At 39.4% G+C, this 24,287-nt stretch overlaps 1 protein-coding gene across 3 annotated transcripts; it reads right to left on the bottom strand.

Moving 5' to 3' along the window:
* Positions 1 to 9,490: 9,490 nt before the first annotated feature.
* Positions 9,491 to 23,990, bottom strand: LOC138595714 (polypyrimidine tract-binding protein 2-like). 3 transcript variants are annotated; one of them, XM_069667082.1, is made up of 14 exons: positions 23,916 to 23,990; positions 22,264 to 22,291; positions 20,205 to 20,265; positions 18,242 to 18,414; positions 17,490 to 17,630; positions 17,003 to 17,158; positions 16,798 to 16,908; positions 16,443 to 16,653; positions 15,974 to 16,089; positions 13,936 to 13,969; positions 13,228 to 13,320; positions 12,131 to 12,347; positions 11,037 to 11,114; positions 9,491 to 10,865 (listed from the first exon to the last, which is right to left on the bottom strand). In XM_069667082.1, the coding sequence occupies exons 1-14, from the start codon at positions 23,921 to 23,923 to the stop codon at positions 10,736 to 10,738; spliced, it is 1,557 nt and encodes a 518-aa protein (XP_069523183.1). In that variant the 5' UTR covers positions 23,924 to 23,990; the 3' UTR covers positions 9,491 to 10,735. The 3 variants fall into 3 exon arrangements, with proteins under 3 accessions (XP_069523183.1, XP_069523184.1, XP_069523186.1); XM_069667083.1 differs by having other exon boundaries at positions 16,455 to 16,653; XM_069667085.1 differs by having other exon boundaries at positions 20,247 to 20,265.
* Between the last annotated feature and the right edge of the window lie 297 nt (positions 23,991 to 24,287).

The raw sequence follows: 24,287 nt of genomic DNA, 5'->3' as shown, positions 1-24,287 counted from the left end.
TCTTGCCCAAGGACAGTTTGACATGTAGACTGAGGGAGCTGGGGATCGAACCACCAACCTACCAATTGAAAGACAACAGACTCTACATCTGAGCCACAGTTGCCTCAGATACTTTGGCGTCCCCGCACATTCCAAAGACATGCTTGTCAGGTTATTTGAAGACTCTAAAAATTGCTCATTGGTGTAAATGTGAGCATGAAAGGATGTCTGTCTCTGTGTGTCAGCTCTGTGATTGACTGGTCGATCAGTCCAGGGTATACCCTGCCTCTCACCCAATGACAGCTGGAATCAGCTCTAGCTCCCTGCGACACTTAACAGGATGGTTGACTGCTGCGTTAGTGCTCAGTGCTTATCAATGACACAAAATAATTGAAACACTCTTTGAGACTTAAATTCTTATTGGACCGTCTGCTAATACAAAAAGGCCATATCAGAGGATTTGTGACGCTTAGAAAAAAGCATTGACTTTATATTTAGTTTTTACAGCTGTTCCTTTAGTAATGGTCGTGTGTGGGAGAAGGCCTTTTTGAGCAAAAGTGCATGACATGATCTGAGTGTGTGTCTGAGACCAGCTCACAGGTTCCAGGGGGCATGGTTTACATACTCAAGTCACCTTTTAATGCTTTCTTGAAGAATTTGCAGGAAAAAAATACTTCTTTCAACTGCTCTTGGCTAAATGTACATGTGACAAGGATTTGGAACAGTTTTGAAACCATGAGTTACAATTTGAAAAGACTAGAATTCTTTTGTTTTCTTGTGCACAGCTCACTCCTGCAGATTGACTGCAAACTGGTTCATATCCTCCTAATTAGCAGCAGCAAATTATTCTTTTTTCATCAACACAATGAGATTTATTTCCTAAGGAATGTACCTGCAAAGTTGCATACCATGTCTAGTAAAACATTTTATTAGTTTTCCTACACTATCTACTCATTGCATATAGAGCACAATTTACATATGAATGTTTAGGCACAGCACTGTTGGTCTCAGTTATATAATAACATAACCAACACTGGCCATTTTGTACGCCCACCAACCACCCTGAACGTCTCCATCCAACTTCAGCTCGGTGCAAGAATATGCTCTTCATGACCAAAAAAAATGTGTCTGTGCATTTTTGTGCTGGAAAATGTTTCTGTGAAAACGCATTAGAGAGAATTTAAAGTTACATCCCCTGGGACACGGGTGCAAAATCACTTTTTTTTTTTGGATACAAATTATCTGGACATCTTTTGGAGTACATTTGTGGTGAGTTTGCGGGCATTACTTTCTCATTTATTCTCTTTCTTTTCTTACAGCATGACACCTACATTTGATGCGCACATTAAAAACTCCTTTTATAACACACCAAACATTTCACCTTTCGCCCGCATTTATCTCTTATCTAATACCATATTGAAACATATTAGATCAAAGTAAAAGAGATATGTATTGGAGATTTCCATTTCCAAAAAACAACACAGCTGTTGCCTTCAACTAATTTGCCCTGAGGAGCTTCCTTGGGAACAGAAGCAAGCAAAAAAATAAAATCTCTCCATGTTCATACAACCCGTCTTCCAAAAAAAAAAAAAAAAATCCACATTTTCAATGTTGCTTTTAATATTTCAGGATGTCAGGCTCTGACAGGAAACTGCTGGCGTGTTTGATTCTTTCTCCGAGGGAAGCAGCCGAAGAGAAGAGATGAAGAGATTGTGGGAAGAACCTAACATCCCCTCAACATACTGTAGCATGATGCCCATGAGGCCAAATGTACCGACTGCATTCAGACGTGTTAACATTTGGTGGAATGTGAGAAAATTCTGCATCTACTTTGAGAAAATGCCTGGAGGGAGCACAGACACATGGCACAGTCTGAGGAACTCAGAAGAGATGACACAGTGTTTATTATCCTCTCTCACTTTCACTCCTGTGTGCTTTTACTGTTTACTATTCTGTTTTCTCGTTAGGCTCTTTAAAATGGATCCAATGCACCAGGCTTTGTTGTGTCTAAAAGCTATGCAGGAGATTCATTTGTAGGAATGCATCCTATAATTTCACACCTGCCTGCCTTGTTGTGATACTGACAGTGAGCCTACTCATCATTTGCTTTGTAAAACTAGAATTAAATTTTGCTGTAGAACTCAACTGTCTGTTTTTTTCTGCTGCAGTAAACTCAAGGAATGCTATGTTATTGTTACGATTGCACCAGTGTGTAGACTGACCCAACTGTGTCCTTTATGTCTGGAATGATTAAGCCCCTAAAAGCTCATTTCTGTTCATCAAAATTACATTTTTAGGATTTGCCATAAAATGGCAAAAAAATATGTTAGCCTTTGCTTTCCTTTGGTATGTTTGTCTCTATAAATATGTAAATAGTCCCTGCCTCAAAATCACCTGACCCACTACGGCTTACCTGCGGCTTGGGTCAATTCATGCATTAGATTGATCTCAAAAACAATCTACCTATACTTATACCTGCAATGCAGATTCTGTGGGTAAGGGACAACATTTCTAGTGTCTGAAGGGTTTCCATGTTTGTCACAAGTTGTATTCTATAGAAAAAGAAACAAATTGGATGCTCAGATGAAGGCAAACAGTCTTAAAAAGGAAAGCAGCGAGGAAAATAGTTACAACCGGAGCCAACCGTGGACGTCACACATGCGACACTGTCTGGATATCTGGGAAGTGTGCTCCCGCAATTAAGATAAGATGAGATAAGATAAGCTTTATTGATCCCCCAAAGGGGACATTACAGCAGCTCACAAAAAGAGCAAATTAAATAAAGAACTCAAATAATAAAAAAAGACAAAAACTAGGTGGTAATAAAAAGATTAAAAAATATTAATAATAAAATAATTTAAAAATTATTCACACTATGTACACATTTTCCTTGTATTTTTTTTTTTTTTTTACCGTTTATCGTTATTACTGTTTATCGCCATTGGTGCCGCCAAAGAGAACGAAACTGAGATTAGCACTTTAAAGCTTGGACTACTTTTTCTTGTTAATTTGCCCGAGAGATGATTCCTGTGTTGGAATTTTAATCAAAATTTAGTTATAAGGGAAAAAAATGGAGTGAGACTCCAGAAAAATCCACAAAAAAAATAAAAAGGTTTAATCTTTTTGTAAAATCTGTTTAATCCCATATTTTCTGCTGACATGTTATAATTACTTACATGCCCAGCGACTTTTTAGCTCAGCTCTGCATAAAAACTGGAAATGGGAGTCAACAGCTAGCCCGGCTTTGTCCAAAGGTATCCTCCTATAAGCAGTAAGTAAAGGGATTTGTACGTGTCTGGATGAAGTATTTAGATCTTGTGCTTCAGTAAAAGTAGCCGATACAACAATGTAATTAAAGTCCATTACAAGTTACATTTCATAGTAAAAGTAACAAAATGTGCTTCAAGGAAATGCACAGTGATCTGGCTCTGCAGAAAAATGTCGCCTGGGGACTGATACGCATGATGTCAGCACTATTCACAGACATTTATTCACTTACCTAATCAGAGCTGTCATATCATAGTAACTCTCCCTAACACTGCAGATCCAAGCACCCCTAGTGTCCAGAAATAACCCCTTTCCTATAATATATAATAATATATTCTATCCTGAGGGAGTGGCCTCTTCCAAGATGCCCCTATCCACAGAGACAACTCTCTCTTTGTCAGATTGTCTAGTGTGCACCCACCCAGCTTTCTAGCCGACTCCCCGTCTGTCTGCTTCTGCCTGCCTGACCTACAGTCTGATGATTCTTTGCCAAGCCCTTTATTGGATTTGTTTTCCTGATCTGACTGTCAACCCGGTTTTGACCCTCTCCTGCCTTTTTGAACTAAGTAAACTTGGACATTTATCCCTCCTGCCTGTCTGTAAGTCGTGATGTTGGGTTCAATCTCTCCTTTATTCTGAGCCTTACAGATTTATGATTCTATGTGACATTATTACATTGTTAATACTGATGCAACAGTGTGTAGGTAATATTTTATTGTTGTAGCAGCTTGTTTTTAATGGAAATAAAGGATTATATTATCTAGAACATGACAGGGTGCCCCAGAAAGATGCAGATTTTTGTAAGAGAAGGTTGCAGACCATTGGTTGATTCTTTAACCTATGTACTGTGCAATGTTTCCTTCTGATTCGTTGCGGATTAATAACACAGTATCAGATGAAATACCGACAAATAACCAGTAACCTAAAACTGTACTAAAATACACTAGTAGTGTACATAGTTCCTTTCTCCCCGAGCATGCCAGTAACACTGGTGTCAAGGTAAACGAGCTGTTTTACCACAAATTGGACAAATGAGTCAGAGGAGGATGGAACAATCCACAATGATGACTCATACCGCAATCACGTGCGTCAGGACATCATGTGACAGAATTGCTTTAAAATGTTTGGGACTAATTGAATATAATCAGATAATTTGCTGTGTCATCACACAGAAAATGAACATAGTACTTAGGAAGGTAATTGGAGGATTTATTTTCTACAGATCCACTGTTTACGTCCAAATGCAAACACAAGGCATTAGTCACTCAAAAAGCCAAGTAAAGCCAAACATTTTAATAGAGAGGAAGCTAGAGAAAAGCCATAAGGGAGTTCACCACATGAGAGAAGCCGTCGTTTATGAGCAGAGTGATGGAGAGCAGGATCACAGTGTCCTGCCCCGGTGATGCATTGTCCAGACTAGCTATTGATTGGCTCTGCCCTTCTGCCTTGATACATCATGTCATCTGTGTTTAGAGAGTGGGATCCAGGACGCTAGCACTTCCATTGAAAGCTTGCAAAAATAAAAGCCCCTTCCATTGGTTGTAAGCAGCAGTGTGTCTGTGTGATGATGGATCAGGTCATCTGCCTGGTCCCAGGGCCTGAGTGCGCAGCCTCATCTTCATCAGACAACTCCGACAGGACGTCCATCATCACACAGTCATGCCAATGGGCCTGGTATCAGATGGAGCAACACCTGCTTACATCAACACATCGGGAGCAACTTTATCATGTGAGGTCATTTAGAGCTGGACACAAATTGAAAGCCAGTGTTTGACTGTAATCATCAGGGGCTCAGGCACACAGGGTCTGTACTGTCTCGTTTATAACTGTACTTCTTTCTACTGCCAGTAACCACAATGCTGGGAATCATGCACAGACATTTTAAGGAATGCACATTGTAATTAAATTTAATAAAGGCCGGATATGAAGGTTTTACAGGTTCAGCAGAGGACAAACTTAAAACTACCTTTTCCAAGCTGTGTTTTAATGACACTAGTTTTAGATCACTTGTCTTACAACTCATTTATTAAGGGTGCTTTCACACCTAAAGTCTGTTTGTTTGATCCCAATCAGAGACCAAATTAACAATGTTGCAATTTGCCTTGAGTTTGGCTTGTGTTCACATGGCAGCTTTTACCAGCGGACCAAAAGTTTTGATGCGCGTAGAAACAGTTTTCGGATTGGTCGGAATTTCCACGTGGGAAAACTGCCTGAAGTAAACAAATAGGGAGGCTGTGTTCGAAATGCCATACTATATACAGTATACTGTATACTACAAACTGCGTTCGGTGGTAGTATGTACTACGGAGCTGTTCAAATCTATTTTGCAGTATGCAATGCCACGCGCTAGTTTCTGGTTTTGGAAAGCGGAAGTAAACACTAGCCCACCAAAAGCTGCTTCTTTAGTTATAGCGCCCCCTTCTGTTCCTCTGCTGCCGTCTGCCATTTCAACTGCCGCTGTGACGTCCCAACGCTTTGCATTGTGGGATACAGTAGGCGAGGTAGACTGGTCCGATGCATACTGGAGACTTTTTCCGAATCAGTACGACATCCGGGTAATTTTGGCATACTGTACATTTTGCTTTTGTTTGCATACTGTATACTACAAATTACATTTTGGCCAAGTCAGTACGTACTGCTAGTATAGTATGGCATTTCGAACACAGCTAGAGAGCACACGGACTTTGTTGTCAGAGGTTTTACTTTTAACCAACATTGTTTCACAGTTCGATCAGTTCCATTCTCCTTTAGTTTTTCATTGAACAGTTTGAACACAATTTCAACAAGCATTTGTGAAATTGTTTGGTCAGCCCATATTTCTATTTCCTCGTCGCTCCCCCACGTCTGTACTTTACTCATCTTGCTGCCTGGCTGTCTCTGCAAGGGTCAGCACCCGTGAACAGTTTTTTGGTTCACTTCCTATATTTGGTTTGGATTGCTTTCTCACCTACAGTGAACCAAATTCTGGACCACTTGGAAGCGAAGCGAGACCCCCATTTTCAGTGTTGCGGAAAGATAGTCTCGAATTGCCAGAGCTATCTCCACCCTTCTTTTTGTGTTAGTGAACCTTTTTTGTATTTGTTTGTGTTTCTTTAAACCAATCACAAACACTTTGGATAAGCCAAACCCAGGATGCAGCAACTACGCCATTGTAAAGTACAAATTTTGGTGGAATATTTGCTGATGGGGAGGCAAGCTCTGGGAGAAAAAAGGCTAAATACCAGCAAATTAGCATTCTAAACATAATACTAATGTATCTTTCCAATTCATCACTGCAACACCAAGCAGTCTGCCTTATTGTACGATTGAAATCTTAATAAAAAGTTTTGGTTTTCAGGGTGTACGTTGCTAGCTTGATGGAGTTTCTAAATAAGAACGTGGGTTTTGAAAACCAGTAACGCAGATAGCGGAAGGGAACGGGGCAAAGGACACACAACAAACTGCAGCTTCATTGTTTACATTCCTGATGTTTTGCGTGGTATAATAAAATTATAAAAATACAATATTTAACCTGAAATAAATGTATGTGTCGTTTTATTGCACATGTACATTTGACCTACTTTGTGAAGGAGTTGTATAACATCATGCTGTAGAAACTGTAACTGGATAGAGGACATTTTTCATTACACTGTGATTACATTTGTATTAATTGTCCTATCCATTGTATAGGTATTGAATTTATTATAGTGCCGCAAGATATGCCAGATGCAATGAATAAAACAGTCAACATTACACGGCTCAATTATTAGCTTCATTTCAGAAAAACACCTTCAAGACTGACACTTTGTGTAATTAATAAAGAGTTTTGTATTTGATGGATTAACACTGTGCTTAAGTTCAAAGTCCAGGTACCATACTTTGTACCATGCCTTTGTCTTTAACTCATCACTTCTAGCAGTTTTTGGTCAACAAATTTGTCATTAAATTTCAATTTAAGGCACACTGAATGCCTTTCAAAATTCAACAAAATCTCACAGCAAGAAGCATTTCCCACACTCAGCTGGGCTTGATAAAAGCCCTACGTATCAGATATGTTTTGCAAAATAAAAGATGAATTAATAACCGTTTTGGTTGTATTGTCAGCTGACTTTATGGGACAACTGAGTTAGGTTAACTAATCTCTATTTGGGTGGGGGGGGGGATGGAGTTAGAGATTGAGGTTTACCAGCAACGTGCCGCCCAACACACGTCTACTGAGTGCACTTTTCTAGTTGTTATAAGCAGTCAGTCCACGCACCACACTTGCAAACCCTGAAATATATTGTAGTAGGAAGAGTACTGTCTAAAAAGTGTGGGATGTGCATATATCAATTCATATTGGAAGCCAAAGTGTAGCTGCAAAGAATTTCATTTATTTTTGATTCCTACATAATGGAACTACTTTTGATGCTCTTCGGTACCAAACATTGAAGAAACACTGAGGATTCTAACAGCTAGGGAGTTTTTACCCAAGTTATTCAGTGAACTGTTCAGTTGTTTGTGGACATATATTTGCCTGACATAATCGAACCCAGCCTATCCTAAGAATAAAATCTGATGGGGAAGATTGTTTACCTAAAAATTATACTGATAGGCATTGCACTAATATAATGTCTCAGATAATTTAAAACAAAGGAACTAAATAGATTCCACACATTCTTCTTTCTTGTTGAAACCTGAGACCTGCATTGCATAATGCTAGATGACAAACCAAGGTTTGGAAAACTGTTGCACATGCCCCACTTGCTCTTTCACCCAGGAAACCGCTGTTTGTGTCCTGTGTGAAACCAAGTCAAAAATATATATTATTTTAGCTCAAGCATAAAATTTTCCTAAATATAACTGGGGTAATTTTGACACTTAAGGCTTTACACAACTTTTTTGACACATAAAAATACTTCCCAGCCCCATGAAACAAACTTTGATGTGGATATGTAGTAAAGTTGGGAGATGTGTTTACTTTCCTATAAACTCTGATTTGGTCTCCACCGACTCCTGTCCTTAGCTAGTTCAGCTTGTCTCTTAGCTGTTCTGCTGTTTTGTGCTGAGCAGGTGGTGAAAAGTGGATTTATTTTTAATTCACTGAAAGCAGCTGCTAACTGCAGCTGAAAACCAGGAGGATGAGAGCTCTTAGCCTAACTAAACAGTACTGTAAACCAAATCACTGTAAACCAAAATATTTTCCTAAAAGAGGCTAAAATGGTCTGTAAAGCTAACACACACACACATTCAAGAAAAAAACAGAAATAACACAAGAGACATGACCTCAGTGTCCTCAATATCATGCAAGAGCGTGGGTGGGGTACATGTGGCAAAACAAGCATTATGTCACTGTGACCTTTGTTGAATAGATTTTTTTTTTTAAACAGTAGGACGTTTTGAGTACAGGGAGTTCTGTTATATCTTGGCTTGACCAGAAAATAAGCCTCTGGCTGTGGCAAGCAAATAATAGGTTTAGTTGTAATAAGGATATAATGGTATTAAGAGAAAGATGCAAGGTGCTTATGTTGTCCTTTGACACAGATAATGGCATGGATTCCTCCTCCAGGGCAGTGGAAATAGTGTTAAGATTGTTGCTTAGTGCAGGACTGAATAATAGTTTATACTCTTGCGGACAAAACCTGTGTCCAGAACACGCTTCTGTACAGTATCCCATCCTGGCAATCTGCAGCGCTAAATGTGGCTTTAATTGGCTAAACACATCTCATTATCTATGCTTGTGCCTGTTGCAATTTTACTCACATAGATTCCAAAGCTGGCAGCAGCATAAAATGCAGAAAGCTTGGAAATATGACAACTGAGGCCATTTATGTAATTGATAAAGGTGTGAGCGCAAGTAGATAGATCAGATAGATTGTTAGCAGATAGCAGAGGCCCTGAGAGACTGATTAGAAAATAGGCAACTTTCAGAGGAGAGAAGAGCAAGACATCAAAGATATAGATTGTGTCAGTTGGCAGGGTGGGAAACGCATCAACAAAATGTACTTCTTGTCTTGTGAATTAGTGCCATCAGAGGGCTCAATCTGGCTTATTAGCGCTTGTTTTCAAGTGGCTCCAAAATGAATTTTGGCTTTCTTCCCACCCTGGGACTGAAGATGGTTTCAGAAGTGAGCGGAGCAGACAGAGCAGAGAAGAAGAGAGACAGAGGAGGTGAATGCAGAGCTACAGAATAGTTTTATTAGGCATGCTACAGACGTAATGCAGAATACACGAGAGAGACCATGAGAGGGAAAACTCAAAAAGCAGGAAACCAAGTCGCACCTCCCCTTGTTAGAAAATAATTCATCCTTTAATTGTGCCTCTTCAAAACTATACCAAATCCTTACATTTTGAGCTGTATAAAATTGGACTTGGAAGAAAAAAATATACATAACTATTATTTCTGAGCAAACACCTCCAGTCAAGAGGTCCTGTTGGGTAGTTAGAAAAAAAGCAGGAATAAATTCAACGCTAAAGACTGTTGCATTTTTCCCCTGAAATGCAACATTTCAGTGTTTCAAATGCTTTTTTGTTAAAATGAATTAAAGGAACGCTAAAGGCACAAAAACTTTGGTCCAACTGAGTAGCCCTCTCGAGTAAACTGTCACATGACAATGAAATCACAGTGGATTCATCTTCTAACTGCTTCCACAGCATGCAACACTTTCTGATGTAAGATCCTATCATAACTATACATGCTTAGAAAACCATTGTCACTGACAATTACACCTCACTGCTATGGAAAGAGCATTGAAGGCTTCAAAAACACAGATAAAGAAATACTTAGCCATGAGCCACATTAAGATATGTGACGCTATGTGAATTCAAAACTGGAGAACAACCCTGCACTGAACATAGTAGTGGAATAATGGAATTCAAGTTAAACTGCCTGAAACAGGCTGTTGTAAAAACTCAAACATGTTGCCCAAGGAATCTGCTCGTCTTTTGCTTAATTGAAAAAAAAAAAATTTATGAATCTAAAACTCTGGAACAAAACAAAACAGCTACGCCTGGTCGGTGGCAGAGCTTCAAAGAACTGTAATGAAGTCTAGAGGATGACAAAACAGCCTGCATTCTCACTAACCTTAAAAAATATCCAATACTAATGTGCCTCAAAAGCATAGGAGGGTATTAATAAACATGTCCAGCTGTAGAAACAGTTGATAATGTCAAGTAAGGCACATTACTGTATCTTTTCAACTAAATCAAGAATAAAAACACTGATCTACATCAAACTATCATTTTGGGGACAATCAATCATATTCAATCTTTTGCTAGACATAAAAATACAGAGGTACAGTAAAGAATAGCTGGGTGGATCCAGTATCTGCAATGTACTCAATTGTTCTCTTTAAAAAAAGGATGCATGTCAAAGGTTTCAGTCTCTCGAGGAATGACAGGATCAACAAAACCCCAACAACAAAACTGATTCGATCAATGTGCCCCCCAGTGTCCAGACACAGTCTGAAAGGTTGCTGAAAACCAGCTCCAAGACGGTAAACCCTGGTACTGTCAGGAGTAGATCAGATTCTTAGATGGTGGACTTGGAGAAGGAAACTCTCAGGTGCTGGTTGCCTCCCATGTTGTAGTTGTGAAGGTCAATTAAGGCCTGGATGGCCTCCTCCACTGTCGACATCTGGATCAGAGCCATTTTACGATCCCTGGAAGATTTTCACATATTAGTTAGTACCCAGAAAACAAACTTTACTGGATAACAACAAATATATATTATATAATATTGCTAAACCATGGCATTAATCCAACACTGACAAACTGTTGTCAGGGCCCGTTAGATGGGTTAATGTCTTTTAGTGTAGGATTGGTCTACGTACTGGAAAAACTTGAATGCTTTCACAGTGCCTCCAGCGTTGGAGAATAGCAGCCGCAGGTCTTCCTCTGTCACATCTTGTCTATTTAAACAAAGTTAAGAGGTTATGGTTAGGAAGGAAATTCAAGCATTTCATTTCACACTTACTGACAACAGTTTTCCAAAGGATCTCTTTCTGAAAGAGAGTTGTTCTCATGAAGCCTGTTGATCCTGAAGTGTGTGGATTTTTGGATGGGTTAGGGGATGTAATTAATAGGGATGGGTATTTAAAATTATTTCAGTATTTAAGTACTCGCATTTGATTTTATATATAGTGCTATGATATTAGCAAAAAAAGAATCGCTGCCTTGCCAAAACCATATCACTGGCGTTGTCATGGACACAACTTGCTCAAACATGCCCAACCCCTCAGCAGCTGATCTGATATCAGCTGCTGTCCTCATCATATTATGTCAGGCGCTGTCCACAAATCTGTTGTAATGGCAACCTTGACATCCCATTGTAGCCTTTTAATTTCACAGTCCTTTTCTCATACAACTACTTCACTTTACAGTTGTTCACAAACAGTAGCTGAAAGGTAACTCCTGCTGGACAACCGCTTTGTCGCATCAGTTTGAGAGATGTTTGACTGACAACATAGAACCTTATCAGTGAGTATTACTGCCCATTGGCATTTCAGCGGGCTTTGGCAGTATGCAGTAAAATAGTTAAAAATGTAGAAGCTTTGCTTTTATTATCTCTATAAATGGATATCTGTATATAAGTGGTGCTAACAATTCCAGGTCGCACATGTTGTCCCTCTCAACTAAAGACAGAAGGCTTGGCCTTGATATCGTATGACAGTGGTTTTGACACTGGCTTCATTGAAAGCCCCAAAACATTGGCCGTTGCTCACAGAGGCTATATGATCGTCATCGGCGAAAGCCAATTGGCTCCATGATTGAACCGGTGATGTTCTAGTCCACTTTGCAATTAAAACGTGGTCCATGCATGTAGACTTGGGATTACAGTAGTGTTTTTTAGACATTTGAGACAGAGCCTTCACCAGTATCTAATTACAGAAATGACTGATCCTGAGCTGACTGCTCTAGTACTTACGGGATGTTGGACAGGTGGAGGGTGGCAGATGGCGGAAAAATATTCTGGAAGTTCTTGGAGCCAGGTTTCTTAAAGCGATGAAGTGGGGAGTTTGCGTAGTCCTTGGTCAGGCCCTGATCGTCCAGGCCGTCACGAGGAAGCGCCACAGTCTGGTGCTTAGACAGTGTCACCCGAATGATCTTGCCGTACATCTTTTGGCCATTCAAGTGGCTCATTGCTTTGCAAAGGAAAGAAGGAATGGTGAAGATGCTGTCATGATGCAGCATGTCAAGTTGTACTCATTTGTAAAAAAAATATATAATAACAATAATAAAACAACAACAATAATAATGTAAATCAGTAATACATAAAAAATAAGATAGTACTTTGCAGTGCTTCCTAAAGAATGCCAGTTCAAGGAGGGATTATTACGCCTCTGTTATTCCGTCTATGTAAAACGCACAGAGTGGGAATGGCAGGGCGAAGTCGTTCCGCCTCTGAGCCGGCATCGGAGGTAGTAACAGAGGTGAAACAGCATCTGTGAAAATAGCGGAGCCAGCAGGGCGGAACAGTGCCATGTGTGTGTATTTGTTTGTTTACACATTCCGCAGATTTTGCTTCCACAACGCTGGAACGCTGTGTAAAAAACACACACTGGAGGTGGCTTAATGCCGATGTTGCTTGGTCCAATGTAAAATGGCAAAAGCTGCATGGCGGCGGAGGTTCGTTACGCCGCTGAGGCAGAACCGCAGTGTAAAAAGTTTCTTCTTCTTTTTTTACGATTATGTTTTTGGTCTTTGCCTTTACAATACAGGACAGTTGATAGAGTTGGAAAAGTTATGGACTGATAAAATATTTGTAAGTGGTACAGTGAGTCCCGTTGAAATAAAAGGGTGTACTTTCTAGTGCCATGGTTTTTCTTTAAAAAAATGCTGAATGATGTTAAGTTATATATGTAATATAATGTCTAATGGCTGTAATCATGCAAGCAGCAATGACTGTCCTGAAAATGATGAAGGCTCCCCATCCAGACGATTCTTTCAGACAAACAGAGCCAATAGCATCACAAGACAATTAGACACGATTAAATGAATTTGGAAGTTATGACATCTGCTTACCTAGCTGGGCCTGGTTGGCGTCTGACATCTGAATAAGAGCGCTGTCTTTCTTATTGTAAAGAATTTTCACCCTCTGGACATCTCCATACACTCCTGCATTAGAGCCACAGGCAGGCAGGAGGAGAAAAGGTGAGGTGGAGAGAAAGCAGACAGTTAGAAAAACACAAAGTCAGCATTGGAGACAAGGATATATAAGGACAAGAAACAAAGAAGAGAGAAAAGCACACAAGAAATTTACAGTAGACTTCAGAGTGAAAGGGGTGTGTAGAAAGAAGAGGTAAAGAGAAAAGATACACCCTCTAAACAGATAAGTTATCAAGCTGTGTCAGATGGCTATAAATTAAAACATCATGCAAAAATAAATGACTGAACCGTGCATTGACTACTACATTACTATGTGGGGAAGTTTAGGCTACTGAAACATTAACACATTAACCCAAACCAATTAACAGGGGCCAAAATGTATAAAAAATACCAAACAAGCTACTGTGAGCAAACCAATATACATAAGCTTCATAATAATATTAACGATAATAATAATAACAAATGTTTTAAAGATAAAACAAAATTAAACAAAAAGAGAAGGTATAAGAGAGATAGAGAGAGAGAAAGTTAGAGAGAGAGAGAGAGAGAGAGGTAGAGTGAGGGGAGGGAGAGAGAGGGAGAGAGAGAGAGAGTGAGAGAGAGAGAGAGCTAACGATAACATACCGAAGAGGGTAAACAGACTTTGGGGCGTAACCATCTTTAGAGGGAGAGAAGAGCAACAAGCAGCGTGAGACAGGAAGAGAGGTAGAAGAGTCGGAGCGGAGCGGAGGTAGAGATGGACAGATCGATCCAGAGCGGAGGTAGGTAGGAGGAATGGTGGTTTTTGTTTTCCCCCCGGAGAGTGATGGAGGTGGTGGGTCATGGAGGAGGGGAGCAGGCGGCGGAGGAGGAGTCATGGAGGGGATTTTTGAGGGGTGGTGGGTGGTTAATATGGGAGAAGGTGGAGGAAGAAGGATGATTTGAGGGGTTAAAAGTCCCCAACCAGCACATGTAGTGGTGGGGGTGGAAGGAAGAATGAAGGGGAGAGGGAGGGGTGGGGGTAGAGAGAGAGAGAGGGGGGGAGATGAATAGGGAGGCAAATGCAAATTGGGGAAAAATAAAAAATTAAAAGTGAGGAAGGGGGAGGGACAAAAAATAAAATATAGGTCAGTACACTGGAATAATGCAGGTAGTTTGGTCAGAGATAATGGCTTGGATCAATGTTTTCTTTAGTCAAAATACAGCAAATAACTTGCGCCAAAATGTCTTTCACCCTGGACAAGCACGGGGTAAAAGGTACATTCATGTCAAAATCATAATAAAATCAGCAATATAAGGTCATAACCATGGTATAAAAACAACATGCAGCAGGTTGGAAATCTGAAGATTTACAATCTTTCAGCAGGGGAGAATGGTAGTACGTGTGAGCTGAGGGGGGAAAATTAGTTAAAAGACCATGCAGTTAAAAATTGGTTTAGCAGTAACATAAAAGCATGCTAGAGTTGTTGTGAAGGCCACTTGAGTAAAATGTGGCATTCACACAAGTCCAAGAGGCTAAAAGAAAGCTTAAGCACAGTATCTTAACATCAGATACTGTTGAGATACTGTCAAAGGCTCCGCTATGACACATTCATTCACAGCTGGAGAGAACAGACTGATGAAGAAAGAGACAGAGACATTAGGTAAGGCTAATTAGAAGCTTTTAAGTAACAATAAAAAACACAGAGATGAGAGAGTAAAGACAGCGAGTAAGCGTATTAGAGAGGCACGTTTTTGTTCCCAGGAGAGAAACAGGTTAGAAAGACCACAGAATGATTTCATATGAGATTTCATATGAGCTGAGAATAGGTGAGGAGAGCTTAGAGAGAAAAAACAGAAGAGAGACAGTTAGCTGAGTTAGATACAGTTTGACAAGAGAAGGGGAGGGCAGAACATTGTAGGAGGAAAAAAAGGGAGGGTTCTGGTGCGGTGACAGAAACAGCAAACCCCCTCTCTGTTAGGGGGACATAATGAGTCTTGACCAAAAGGGAAAAAAACAACAGCAAGACCCTGGGCATGTAAAGGACACTAGAAAATACAGCAAAGAAAAAGGTTAGACAAAATGTTCCGCCCTATATCAAAATTAGCTGGAGTAACAAGACGTCTAGTCTGTCAATTCTAAAAAGGTTTGGAGTCCCATGATATAACATCAATTGTGCCTCAGGGCAGTTGATTAGTGACCGGTGCAAACACCATAATGATATTTGCAAACAAGCTCACAGCCTCTTTGAGGTAAAATATGTTCCTCAAAATGTACAGAGCTGAGGAGATTTTTTTTTTTAATCAGCCCACCAGCCCTAGCCCTACAGAAAGACATTTTGTATTGTAAAATGCTCAAACAAATCTATGGGTACCCACAACTATCAGAAAATCTGCTTTCTAATATTGAAAGGCTTTATAGTATTGGAATAAATTTAAATAGTCCAAGATCAAAGAAGTGTTAAATTAAGTAAGGTAAATTAAACAGTTTAGTTTAAGTGACTTAAGTCAAGTTCTCAGGTCATTTATGTGCAAAGAATCTCAGCATGGACTTTTTCATGACTATGGAAAATGGAAATGGTAGCACAAGAGGACAACAAAAAAAAGAAGAACAGATGCATGAAGTTGGTGGGTAGGAGTGGTGGATTTTAAGCCTTAGATGGTCCACCTGACTGGTGTGTGTGTGAGTAGTTGTATTACTGACCTCCTCGTTGAGGTTGCTGACCAGCAGGACCCCACTGGACCCCGCCTGTCCAGCTAAGGCCACCCTCCCTGCAGCAGCAGCAGCTGCCGCTGCCGCACTCAGGGGGTTCAGGGCTCCTGAAGGAAAAAGAACAAGAAATCATGGCATGGAGAGCAGCACTTCGACTAAAAAACAGCATTACAACACCGAGAATGGATGTAACCAGTACTTTTTTTAAACCAGCCAAAATAACTGATTGGCTCTATTTTTGAGAATGCAACCACATTAATTATGTGTGATTGCCATTTAAACTGTTTACAAATTAATTAAACCTGTCCATATTTTTGACAAATCCTTACCATGATGTAGTCACATGGCTTTATAATTTCTTGACAACAAGTTAAAAGCATTATAATATTTTATGCCTATAAAATTATATGCCTATAAATAACAAGAAAATGTATGGAAGATAAAGAAAAGCGTGATCTACCTGGGATCTTACCGAGGAGGGAGTTGGAGTCTTTGCTGAAGGCAGCAGCCACTGTGGGGTCAATGCTGGGCTGGCCATCACCAGCAGGCAGTTCAGGTCGCGTGTAGTCACGACTCTTATCGTTGTTGTACTTGACATTTAGGTTGACCAGCTTAGAGAAGTCGATGCGCAGGGTGCAACATGAATTGTAGATGTTTTGGCCATCAAGTGCCTGGAAGGGGGGGAAAAAAATCATCTTACTCCATATTCAACTTATTTTGTTATTGCAAAGCACAAATAACAGTTAGGGGAAACAGTAGGTGATTCATAATATAGATGCTTAACATCAGGTCACTGCAGGTGAACCACCTCTTACCAGTTTGGCCTGCTGTGCATTAACAGGATCACTAAACTGCAGAAGCGCCTGGAACTGATTGTTCTTTGTGAATGTGATTATCTTCATGACTGTACCAAACTTGGAGAAAATCTGCCAACAAAACAAAAAAAAGCAAACTTTTATAAGTAAAAACACTACAAACAACAGATATTTTGCAACAATATATGAACAATTTGTTGCCTGCCTGTTGCAAAACATCCAGCGTCACAGGGTAGAACATGTTGTCAATGATGATCCGCAGGACAGGACTAGAGGCTGCAGCGAGAGCCTCCTGCACATCTGAGCTTGGTGACCCCCCAGACTGGACTGCTGACACTGCCTGAAGCACTGCCTGGGTCCGCTACGGCCAAACACAAGCCGTTAGTCATAATCTTATGCTTAATACCATAACAGGTAGAAAATTCTGGTTGTTTGGTTGTTAGACATACTGAACATTATCATTTCTATTTCTACATAATTTCTTCAACTTCCAAGTTCCATCAGAAAATACTAGTTCTCAACCAAGTACTGATGATGCACAGGAGTAGTAGTTTTGCATCAGAAGCTAATCTCCAACTGAAATCGTGCTCATTCATGAAAAGAACTTCCGTAAGGTTACGGTAAACTGAAAACATGCAGACTCACTGAACTATTTACTTAACACTAAGATCCATTAGTCAGGCTCCACTTACCTGATTGCCAGCATCAGTTTTAAGCTCTTTGTGATTGGAGTACTGAATAAAGACAGGGACATTGCGGACATGAGGGGTTACAGTGGTGTAGTAGTTAACCATAGTGATGGCTGCTTCTTCAGTACCCATCTCCAAGAACGCCTGGACAAAAAGAAAAAGAGAAAACAAAGTTCAGTTCAAATTCCCTACCACTGGTATCCTTCAAGAAATGTATTATTTTTTATTGAACCTTATTTGATTGAACTTTGTTTCTACTAAATTTGGAAGTTATTTTTAACATTTTGATATAATAAAAATGTAGAATTATTTTAGGTAATTTTATGTACTCTGCAAGTAAAAGATGAATAAATAAACAGGCCTAACTACATAACTTAAAATCTAAATGAATTATTATTTACTACTGTGGAGGCATCATGGTTTCTCAGAGCAACACAAATAAAGTTCTCAATTTTGAGATGAGTGAGCTGCGGATCGATCGAGACCAGCTGACACACTGACACTGGTACTGCAGAGAATAAACCAACTGTAAATGACAGGAACCGAGGGCACAAATCTCAAGTGCGTCCCAAGACCTTTCATGGCAGGCAGACAAAGGCCTTTGTATGGAGCTGTGGGCATGCTTTAGATGCAGTTCAAGATAGAAATACTGAATGGGTCCAAAGTTATCATGTGACACTTGTGTAAAACTGAAGCCTAACAATGGTATTATGTTTCTTTCAGATGTACCTTGAACATCCAATTCCTCCACTTACCTGGTTCTTCCCCTTCAGGGTGAGAATATTAGTGACTTTACCAAAAGGCAAACCGAGGGCGATGACTTCAGTCTCTGAGGCCTCGTTGGGCAGTTTCCTGATGTGGAGCACTCTGGATGGTGGGGCCTCCTCAACCCTCAGCTTTTTACTGTCACTGCCATTGGAAGCCCCATCTAAAATATTGCATAATCATGGATTAACTAGTAAATGCATAAAAAGCCACACTAAATTAATTATACAAAATTATTCTGTATTTTGTTATTATTTCAAATTCAGAGTAATCCACATAAGGTGCTTTAGTGAGTATTTGGGGTAGTGGGACAGTGTATGTGGAATTAAGTAATTCCATATGCTGCACTGTGTGTGAGGTAATGAAGTAACATGTCACCTATGGCGGCATAGGAGGCTTATTGTGTTTTTCCTATTTTATGGACAAGAATGGACATCTATGACGCAGAAGAACACAAAGAAGATATTTTACATGGTGAAAACGCGCTTAGTTAGCCTACATACAAGGTGACAGCATGTTACCCAACCCAACCCAAATGCCGTTGCTTGGAATAAAGAATTTGATGAACTCAATTCCTAACTCAAAGTTGTGAGGAAAAAGACATTTCTGGAAATGACCTAAAAAAGGCTTCACCACCAAATTGGTAGCTATTCACATATTACCAGGTGGCCTGGGATACTTCAATTTTGATCAGGAGTCTTATGATTCTGATTTTTTTCCCTCTTAGAACAGTCAGTAATATTACAAGCAGAGACCCAGCCCTTTATCGAAGGTGGACTTATGGGAAATTTATCAGTATGATGCACAAGTTTTTGAAATTATACCATAATGTCTCACAACCATTTTTCAGTGGTTGGTTAGTTAGTTAGTTAGCAACTACGAGTCAGGCTAAAGCCATCTTAATCAGCCTAAAGAAACCATCAGTCTTCCAGCTACAGTTTGGAGGACTGAAGCAGGGGAGGAACAATGTAATACTGTGTTCAAATTTGTCACGTTACAATTATTCTGAATTACCACGTTCTGTCACTGCAGGCCAGAAAAAAAATTCTAACTTTGTAATACAACAGGATTTTATTCATGCAACATGCCGACTCAATGGTGCAATGTATCGCCACTGAGTGCTAATGGCTGGTTACTTATGATACTTTTTTATGTATACACACAGTACAATTTGTTATGCTATAATATGTTCACCAGAAGCCTGATTTCTTTAGGACAGAAATAGTGAATGTAAATTAATAATTATACTGATAAAAGATACACAGTATGCTGAGAATGCACAAAGTAGATTTAAATTACTCCAAGGTAGTTAATAATTCTGCACCTGTTCATGTTAAATGAAAGAAGCTGTCTGTTAAAAATCTGTCAGTCAAAATCCCGTTTTAAAGAACCATCCATCTACCTCTGTATGACTGGTAATTTAAGATCACCAATGAGTTGAGAATGTAAACCGACCAACATAAAGACTCTTTACATCACTTAATTAGACAGGTCCCTGTGGTGACATTAGCTCAGACTGGGACTCTGACTAAAGATGAAAACCCTTGTGTATGCCTTATAAAAAATAACATTGTTATTTTATGTTTAATGGCCTAACTCTGTCCGTCTTGTCTTTGTGTCAGCTCTTTTTCAACCATATTGCTGGAGATTTCTTTGAGATGCTTCTGAGTTCATCTTAATGGTGAAGAGGCATTAAAATGCAGTGGTACCCACTACGTCTGTTCTAGTCACATGCTGTTGTGTGTGGGTGCCCACCTACTGAGGAGCGTGATGTTATTCAGACACTAAATAGCTCCCATGAGAGAATTTTTCAACTCACACAGCCTGTTTCACTTTTCAAACACCTATTAATGCAATGATTCCTTTAAATGTTGACCGTCACTATCTATCAAACGTCTTCATGCAAATTCTGTCAAGCCCCGCCCTATTCAGGGGTGGTCGGAACGAACTCACCACTGACACTGCTCATGCCAGAGTTGGGACTGTTGTACATACTCAGCTCATCTGATCCTCTCTGCGGATAAAAAAGACAAAAACAAGACAGTCAGGCACAGCTGTGAATTGATGGGAGGAAATATTTCCATTTCCCAGACAGGGCCGGAACAACAATAAAACACAGGTCTCCTAAGAGAGTTTAAAGTAACAAAAGGAAGGTAGAGGAGTGGGTGCAAAGGGACATAAAACAGGAGAAGAAAGGTCTGGCTTCTCCTCTTCTGGTGTGGGTTTAATCTTGCTGAATTTAAGATGTCAAGATGTGTCATTTTATCCTGAGCTATACTAGGTCCCAGGAGGCTTGCTGGAGCTGACAGGCGCCCTGTGCTCTTAAACCTGACTGATGGGATGAAGAGGAACCTGGCTAGGGACCCATTACGCACACAACTTTATAATAGCTTCATACAGCCCTTCTTGTTTCTGTCAGACTGAATTTGAACCAATTGTCCTTTTGTCACTAACATTCTTTATGGTTGCTATAAACTAGATGTTGCAGGGCCTGCTACAGCGACATGACATAAATAAATTTTAAGGGTAATAAAGTTGTCTGACTAGGGCCAAAATGTGAGCACACAGACTCCAAGCAACAAAAATCCATGAAAAGATTTGTCTGTTTTCAAACAGCTGGCAACCCACTGTTTTGTCTATGATGCTGAAATATTGATGAAATAAACAGGATGGCAATGACCCACCATATCAGAGAAATCAGTATTTTATGACTGTTCTATTTCCCTTTGAGGGAGGACTTTAACTTTGTTTCGTGCAGACGGAAATGCAGCTGGCACTAAACAAATCAGGTTAGGTAGCAAGAACAATGTGCTTACACAAGAAAACAGGTTTGTTTGGTGATCAGCAGGGACGCGAGCCTTACCCATTTCATTAAAAATGAGTCTCATGCAATGAATGCTAAGAACAAATATTTATCTTTATTTAATATGTATTTCAGTGTGTTCATATGTAAATGTTAATCCATTTGATGTCTAAGAAATTATCCAGCCAACAATGATTTTTACTCATATATATAAAGGAGGTCTCGTTTCAAGACATAAGCTTTAGCTGAATGGATAAGTCAATAGATAGAAAATTAATTGTTTACATTTCTAATATTTGACTGATTGATGTTTATTTTACTTAAGTCAGCAATTATGAGTGAAGTTCACTGTTTTTAATGTCTTTAATGCCAGTATCTGCTACATTTTTCATACATAGGAAATTGCATATCTATATTCATCTTTTTCTGAGTGTCTAAGGGCAAAGGTGTCACCTTGGCCACAGGGAATCTGTCAAAAGCATTCTTACTTTTTTTCACATTTTATAGAGCAAATGCATAACAAATTAATCAAGGAAATAATCTTCAGACTAAATGATAATTTACCAATTGCTATTTACAAACTAGTATAACCTTAAACTTTAAAGACATTGGGGGGGAAATGCCAGAGTAGTATTCAAGGTTTAGAGCCTGTGTACAGGAATAATGTGACTCAAGGATCTAGTTAAATTATTTAATGTGACCACTCACTGCTACACAGTTTGAGCCCTTCATTTAAATTCCAGGAAATTAACTCAACCCTTAAATTAATACCTATGGTCTTTTGCGAGCCAGGCACCAATTACACTATGCCATATTCAAAAGTCCCTGGTATTCCTCAAACTACTTGTTTTTCGATGGCACAAATGTTCACCCACACTCAACACAAAGCAGTGGAGCAACAATATTGCTAGTCTATAAGAAGTTAGAGTAGCCTTTGAGTAAGATAGTACAGTACACTGAAATACGTGACAAAGGATTCACCTAGGATAAAAGAGACCCATGCATTTTAAGGGTTAATGCAGATTTCTTTTTTTTTACCTAATATCCTTTTCTCTAATCTAAATCTTGTTGTGTTTCAGCACAGCAGCGTGCGAACACAACAATGTCCATGTTGTTTCACAATGCTACAAAAACACCTACAATGCCAAAGGTAGGCTTGTGTTGACTATGCTGTGAACAATAAGCAAAAAACCAAGGTGTAAATCTCACCTTCACTCCAACTGCAACATCACTGATGCTGAAAGACAAAAAAAATGTATTTGGTCAAAATTAAGATTCGAGATTTAAAAAGGAAACATACAAAACAGAAAAAGAAAGAAATAGGATACTGTCAAATACACAAGCATCTGATGTGGATCACCCTCTTTTTTGTTAATGTTCTGATTCATTAAATGTTAACAAACGGGCAAAGTAGCACTCTCAGTGAAAGAACACGGTATGTTATAGCCTAGTGCCATGTACTGGAAGCCAACAACACCATTACACAGTGATAACCAAAGCTGATCAGTTATTGGTCATAGAATGGGTACCTAAACTAAACTAAATATTTCCGATCATTCATTCTGATAAAGAGAATGCCTACTGATACTAGTACTTGTAAATGTGCACTCCCTTATGCATGCACGTTACAGTTCTGTCTGTCTACAATGTATTAGGGCTGCTTGATTTGAGGGGGAAAAAATCATATTGCATTTACAAATTTAATATATGTATGTTAGTGGTTTGGTTCACAATTCTTGGTAATGATTATTTTTTCTGATTTTTTTATTCACATAAAAATCTATACAAATCATGAAGATTTGACATTGATGAGGGACCAACAAAAGTGTCTTCTTACATCTAAATAACAAGATGTGTGCCAGGACATCCCTGCAGTGCCACAGTACTTGATTGGAATGCTGTATTGTCACAAAATTTACCTGTATCATAAATCTATCTTCTGAAATTGTAATATTGTGCTTGGATAGTATTTCTAATAATTTTGCAGCCTTGCTTTGCAAATACGTGTTAGTCAGTCTGTTTTAACATAACCTCTATTTCAAAGTTAAACATGAACATTATCTGGCTTCACGTTGTCATTCTGTTTCAACAGCTTGTATGTCACCTAAGGGGTTCTTTAATGATTCATCGAGTCTTTAAACTATCGTTGAGGTCATGCTTACACAATGCATTGTCAACCTTACGTTAAATGCTTTGAATGACACACCCCTGTGCACTTAATGTCGGTATAATATACTTTAGAGCATAGTGTTTATAACTCTATCTTAACGCCATATATGAACGATAACATGAGATGCCATTTAACAAAGTACAGCATTGGTTAATAAAATAAGTGTTTGTTCAAGCGATGCTGACACCTATTGATTTAAACCAAGGCACATCTCATGCTTATCACAAGATCATGTAGATTAAACAGACCAGCTTGGTCAGTTGAAGCCAGTTAGCTTCAACACAAAGGATCAACCTTACTGTAACGTTACATTAGTTAGCATAACGGCTTGCTACACTTCACTAGCCGCTTCGTTAGCATCCTGTTGCAAAATACATTGTGGAGAAGAGTACATTATGGAACATTATAAACACGTCTCCCTAGGACTTCGTCATACACAGCAGGCGTTTTTAACAAGGAAAGGAAACTATGCAGGTAATGTTATAAATTGCATTCATTCGCTAAGTTATGCTAACATGCTAACGACAGGCACTTCCTTGATGAAAGAGAGCGCGTGGCTATGGAAACCCGTTAACAGAAGCGCACAACTCTTCAGCTTCTCCACTAAATGACGCATTCATAAACCCCGTGCTGTGTAGCACCTAAACAACAGTGAACAAATATATCATAAGCCTCGTTGATAAAATATTACCCGTCCATTTCTGAAGATATTTCTCAGTGTCTCCGCTTTCGGTCTTGTTGTCTCTCCAGTTTACACCGACACAGCGCACGCACGTATACACATGAGAGCAAAATGGAGGCAATGTGAAGATGCAAGACGATGCAATGGCGGAAATAGGCGAATAGTTCCGAAGCTATTGTGCACGTTGCCTCGCTAAACCGACTAGTGCTTTTAGGGGGTAACATTTGGTAAATGTAATCAGGGAGGTTTGTTGTGGAACATATTGTTAAACCTCATAAAATGCCCCTCTCATATGGAGCCAGGACAGTGACACTGAATGTTGGCATGTTGTCATTGAAAGGAAAACCTGACCAAAAAAGGATTTATTAGCATCAAAACATA

Source organism: Semicossyphus pulcher, unplaced genomic scaffold (genome assembly GCF_022749685.1).
Source record: "Semicossyphus pulcher isolate SPU_LCO1_2020_fin unplaced genomic scaffold, fSemPul1.0.p SCAF_18, whole genome shotgun sequence".
In the NCBI taxonomy this organism is placed as follows: domain Eukaryota; kingdom Metazoa; phylum Chordata; class Actinopteri; order Labriformes; family Labridae; genus Semicossyphus; species Semicossyphus pulcher.
Note: the sequence above shows the minus strand (reverse complement) of the source record. Positions and strands in the feature narration are given on the sequence as shown.

Bases quoted from the DNA above. Each gene is read 5' to 3' on its own strand.
- LOC138595714 (XM_069667082.1), bottom strand. The intron at 16,654-16,797 runs GTAAGAGGTGGT...CCCCCCTTCCAG, and splicing joins ATGCACAGCAGGCCAAACTG to GCACTTGATGGCCAAAACAT. The intron at 11,115-12,130 runs GTAAGTACTAGA...TTGTTTAAATAG, and splicing joins CTCCACCTGTCCAACATCCC to ACAAGATGTGACAGAGGAAG.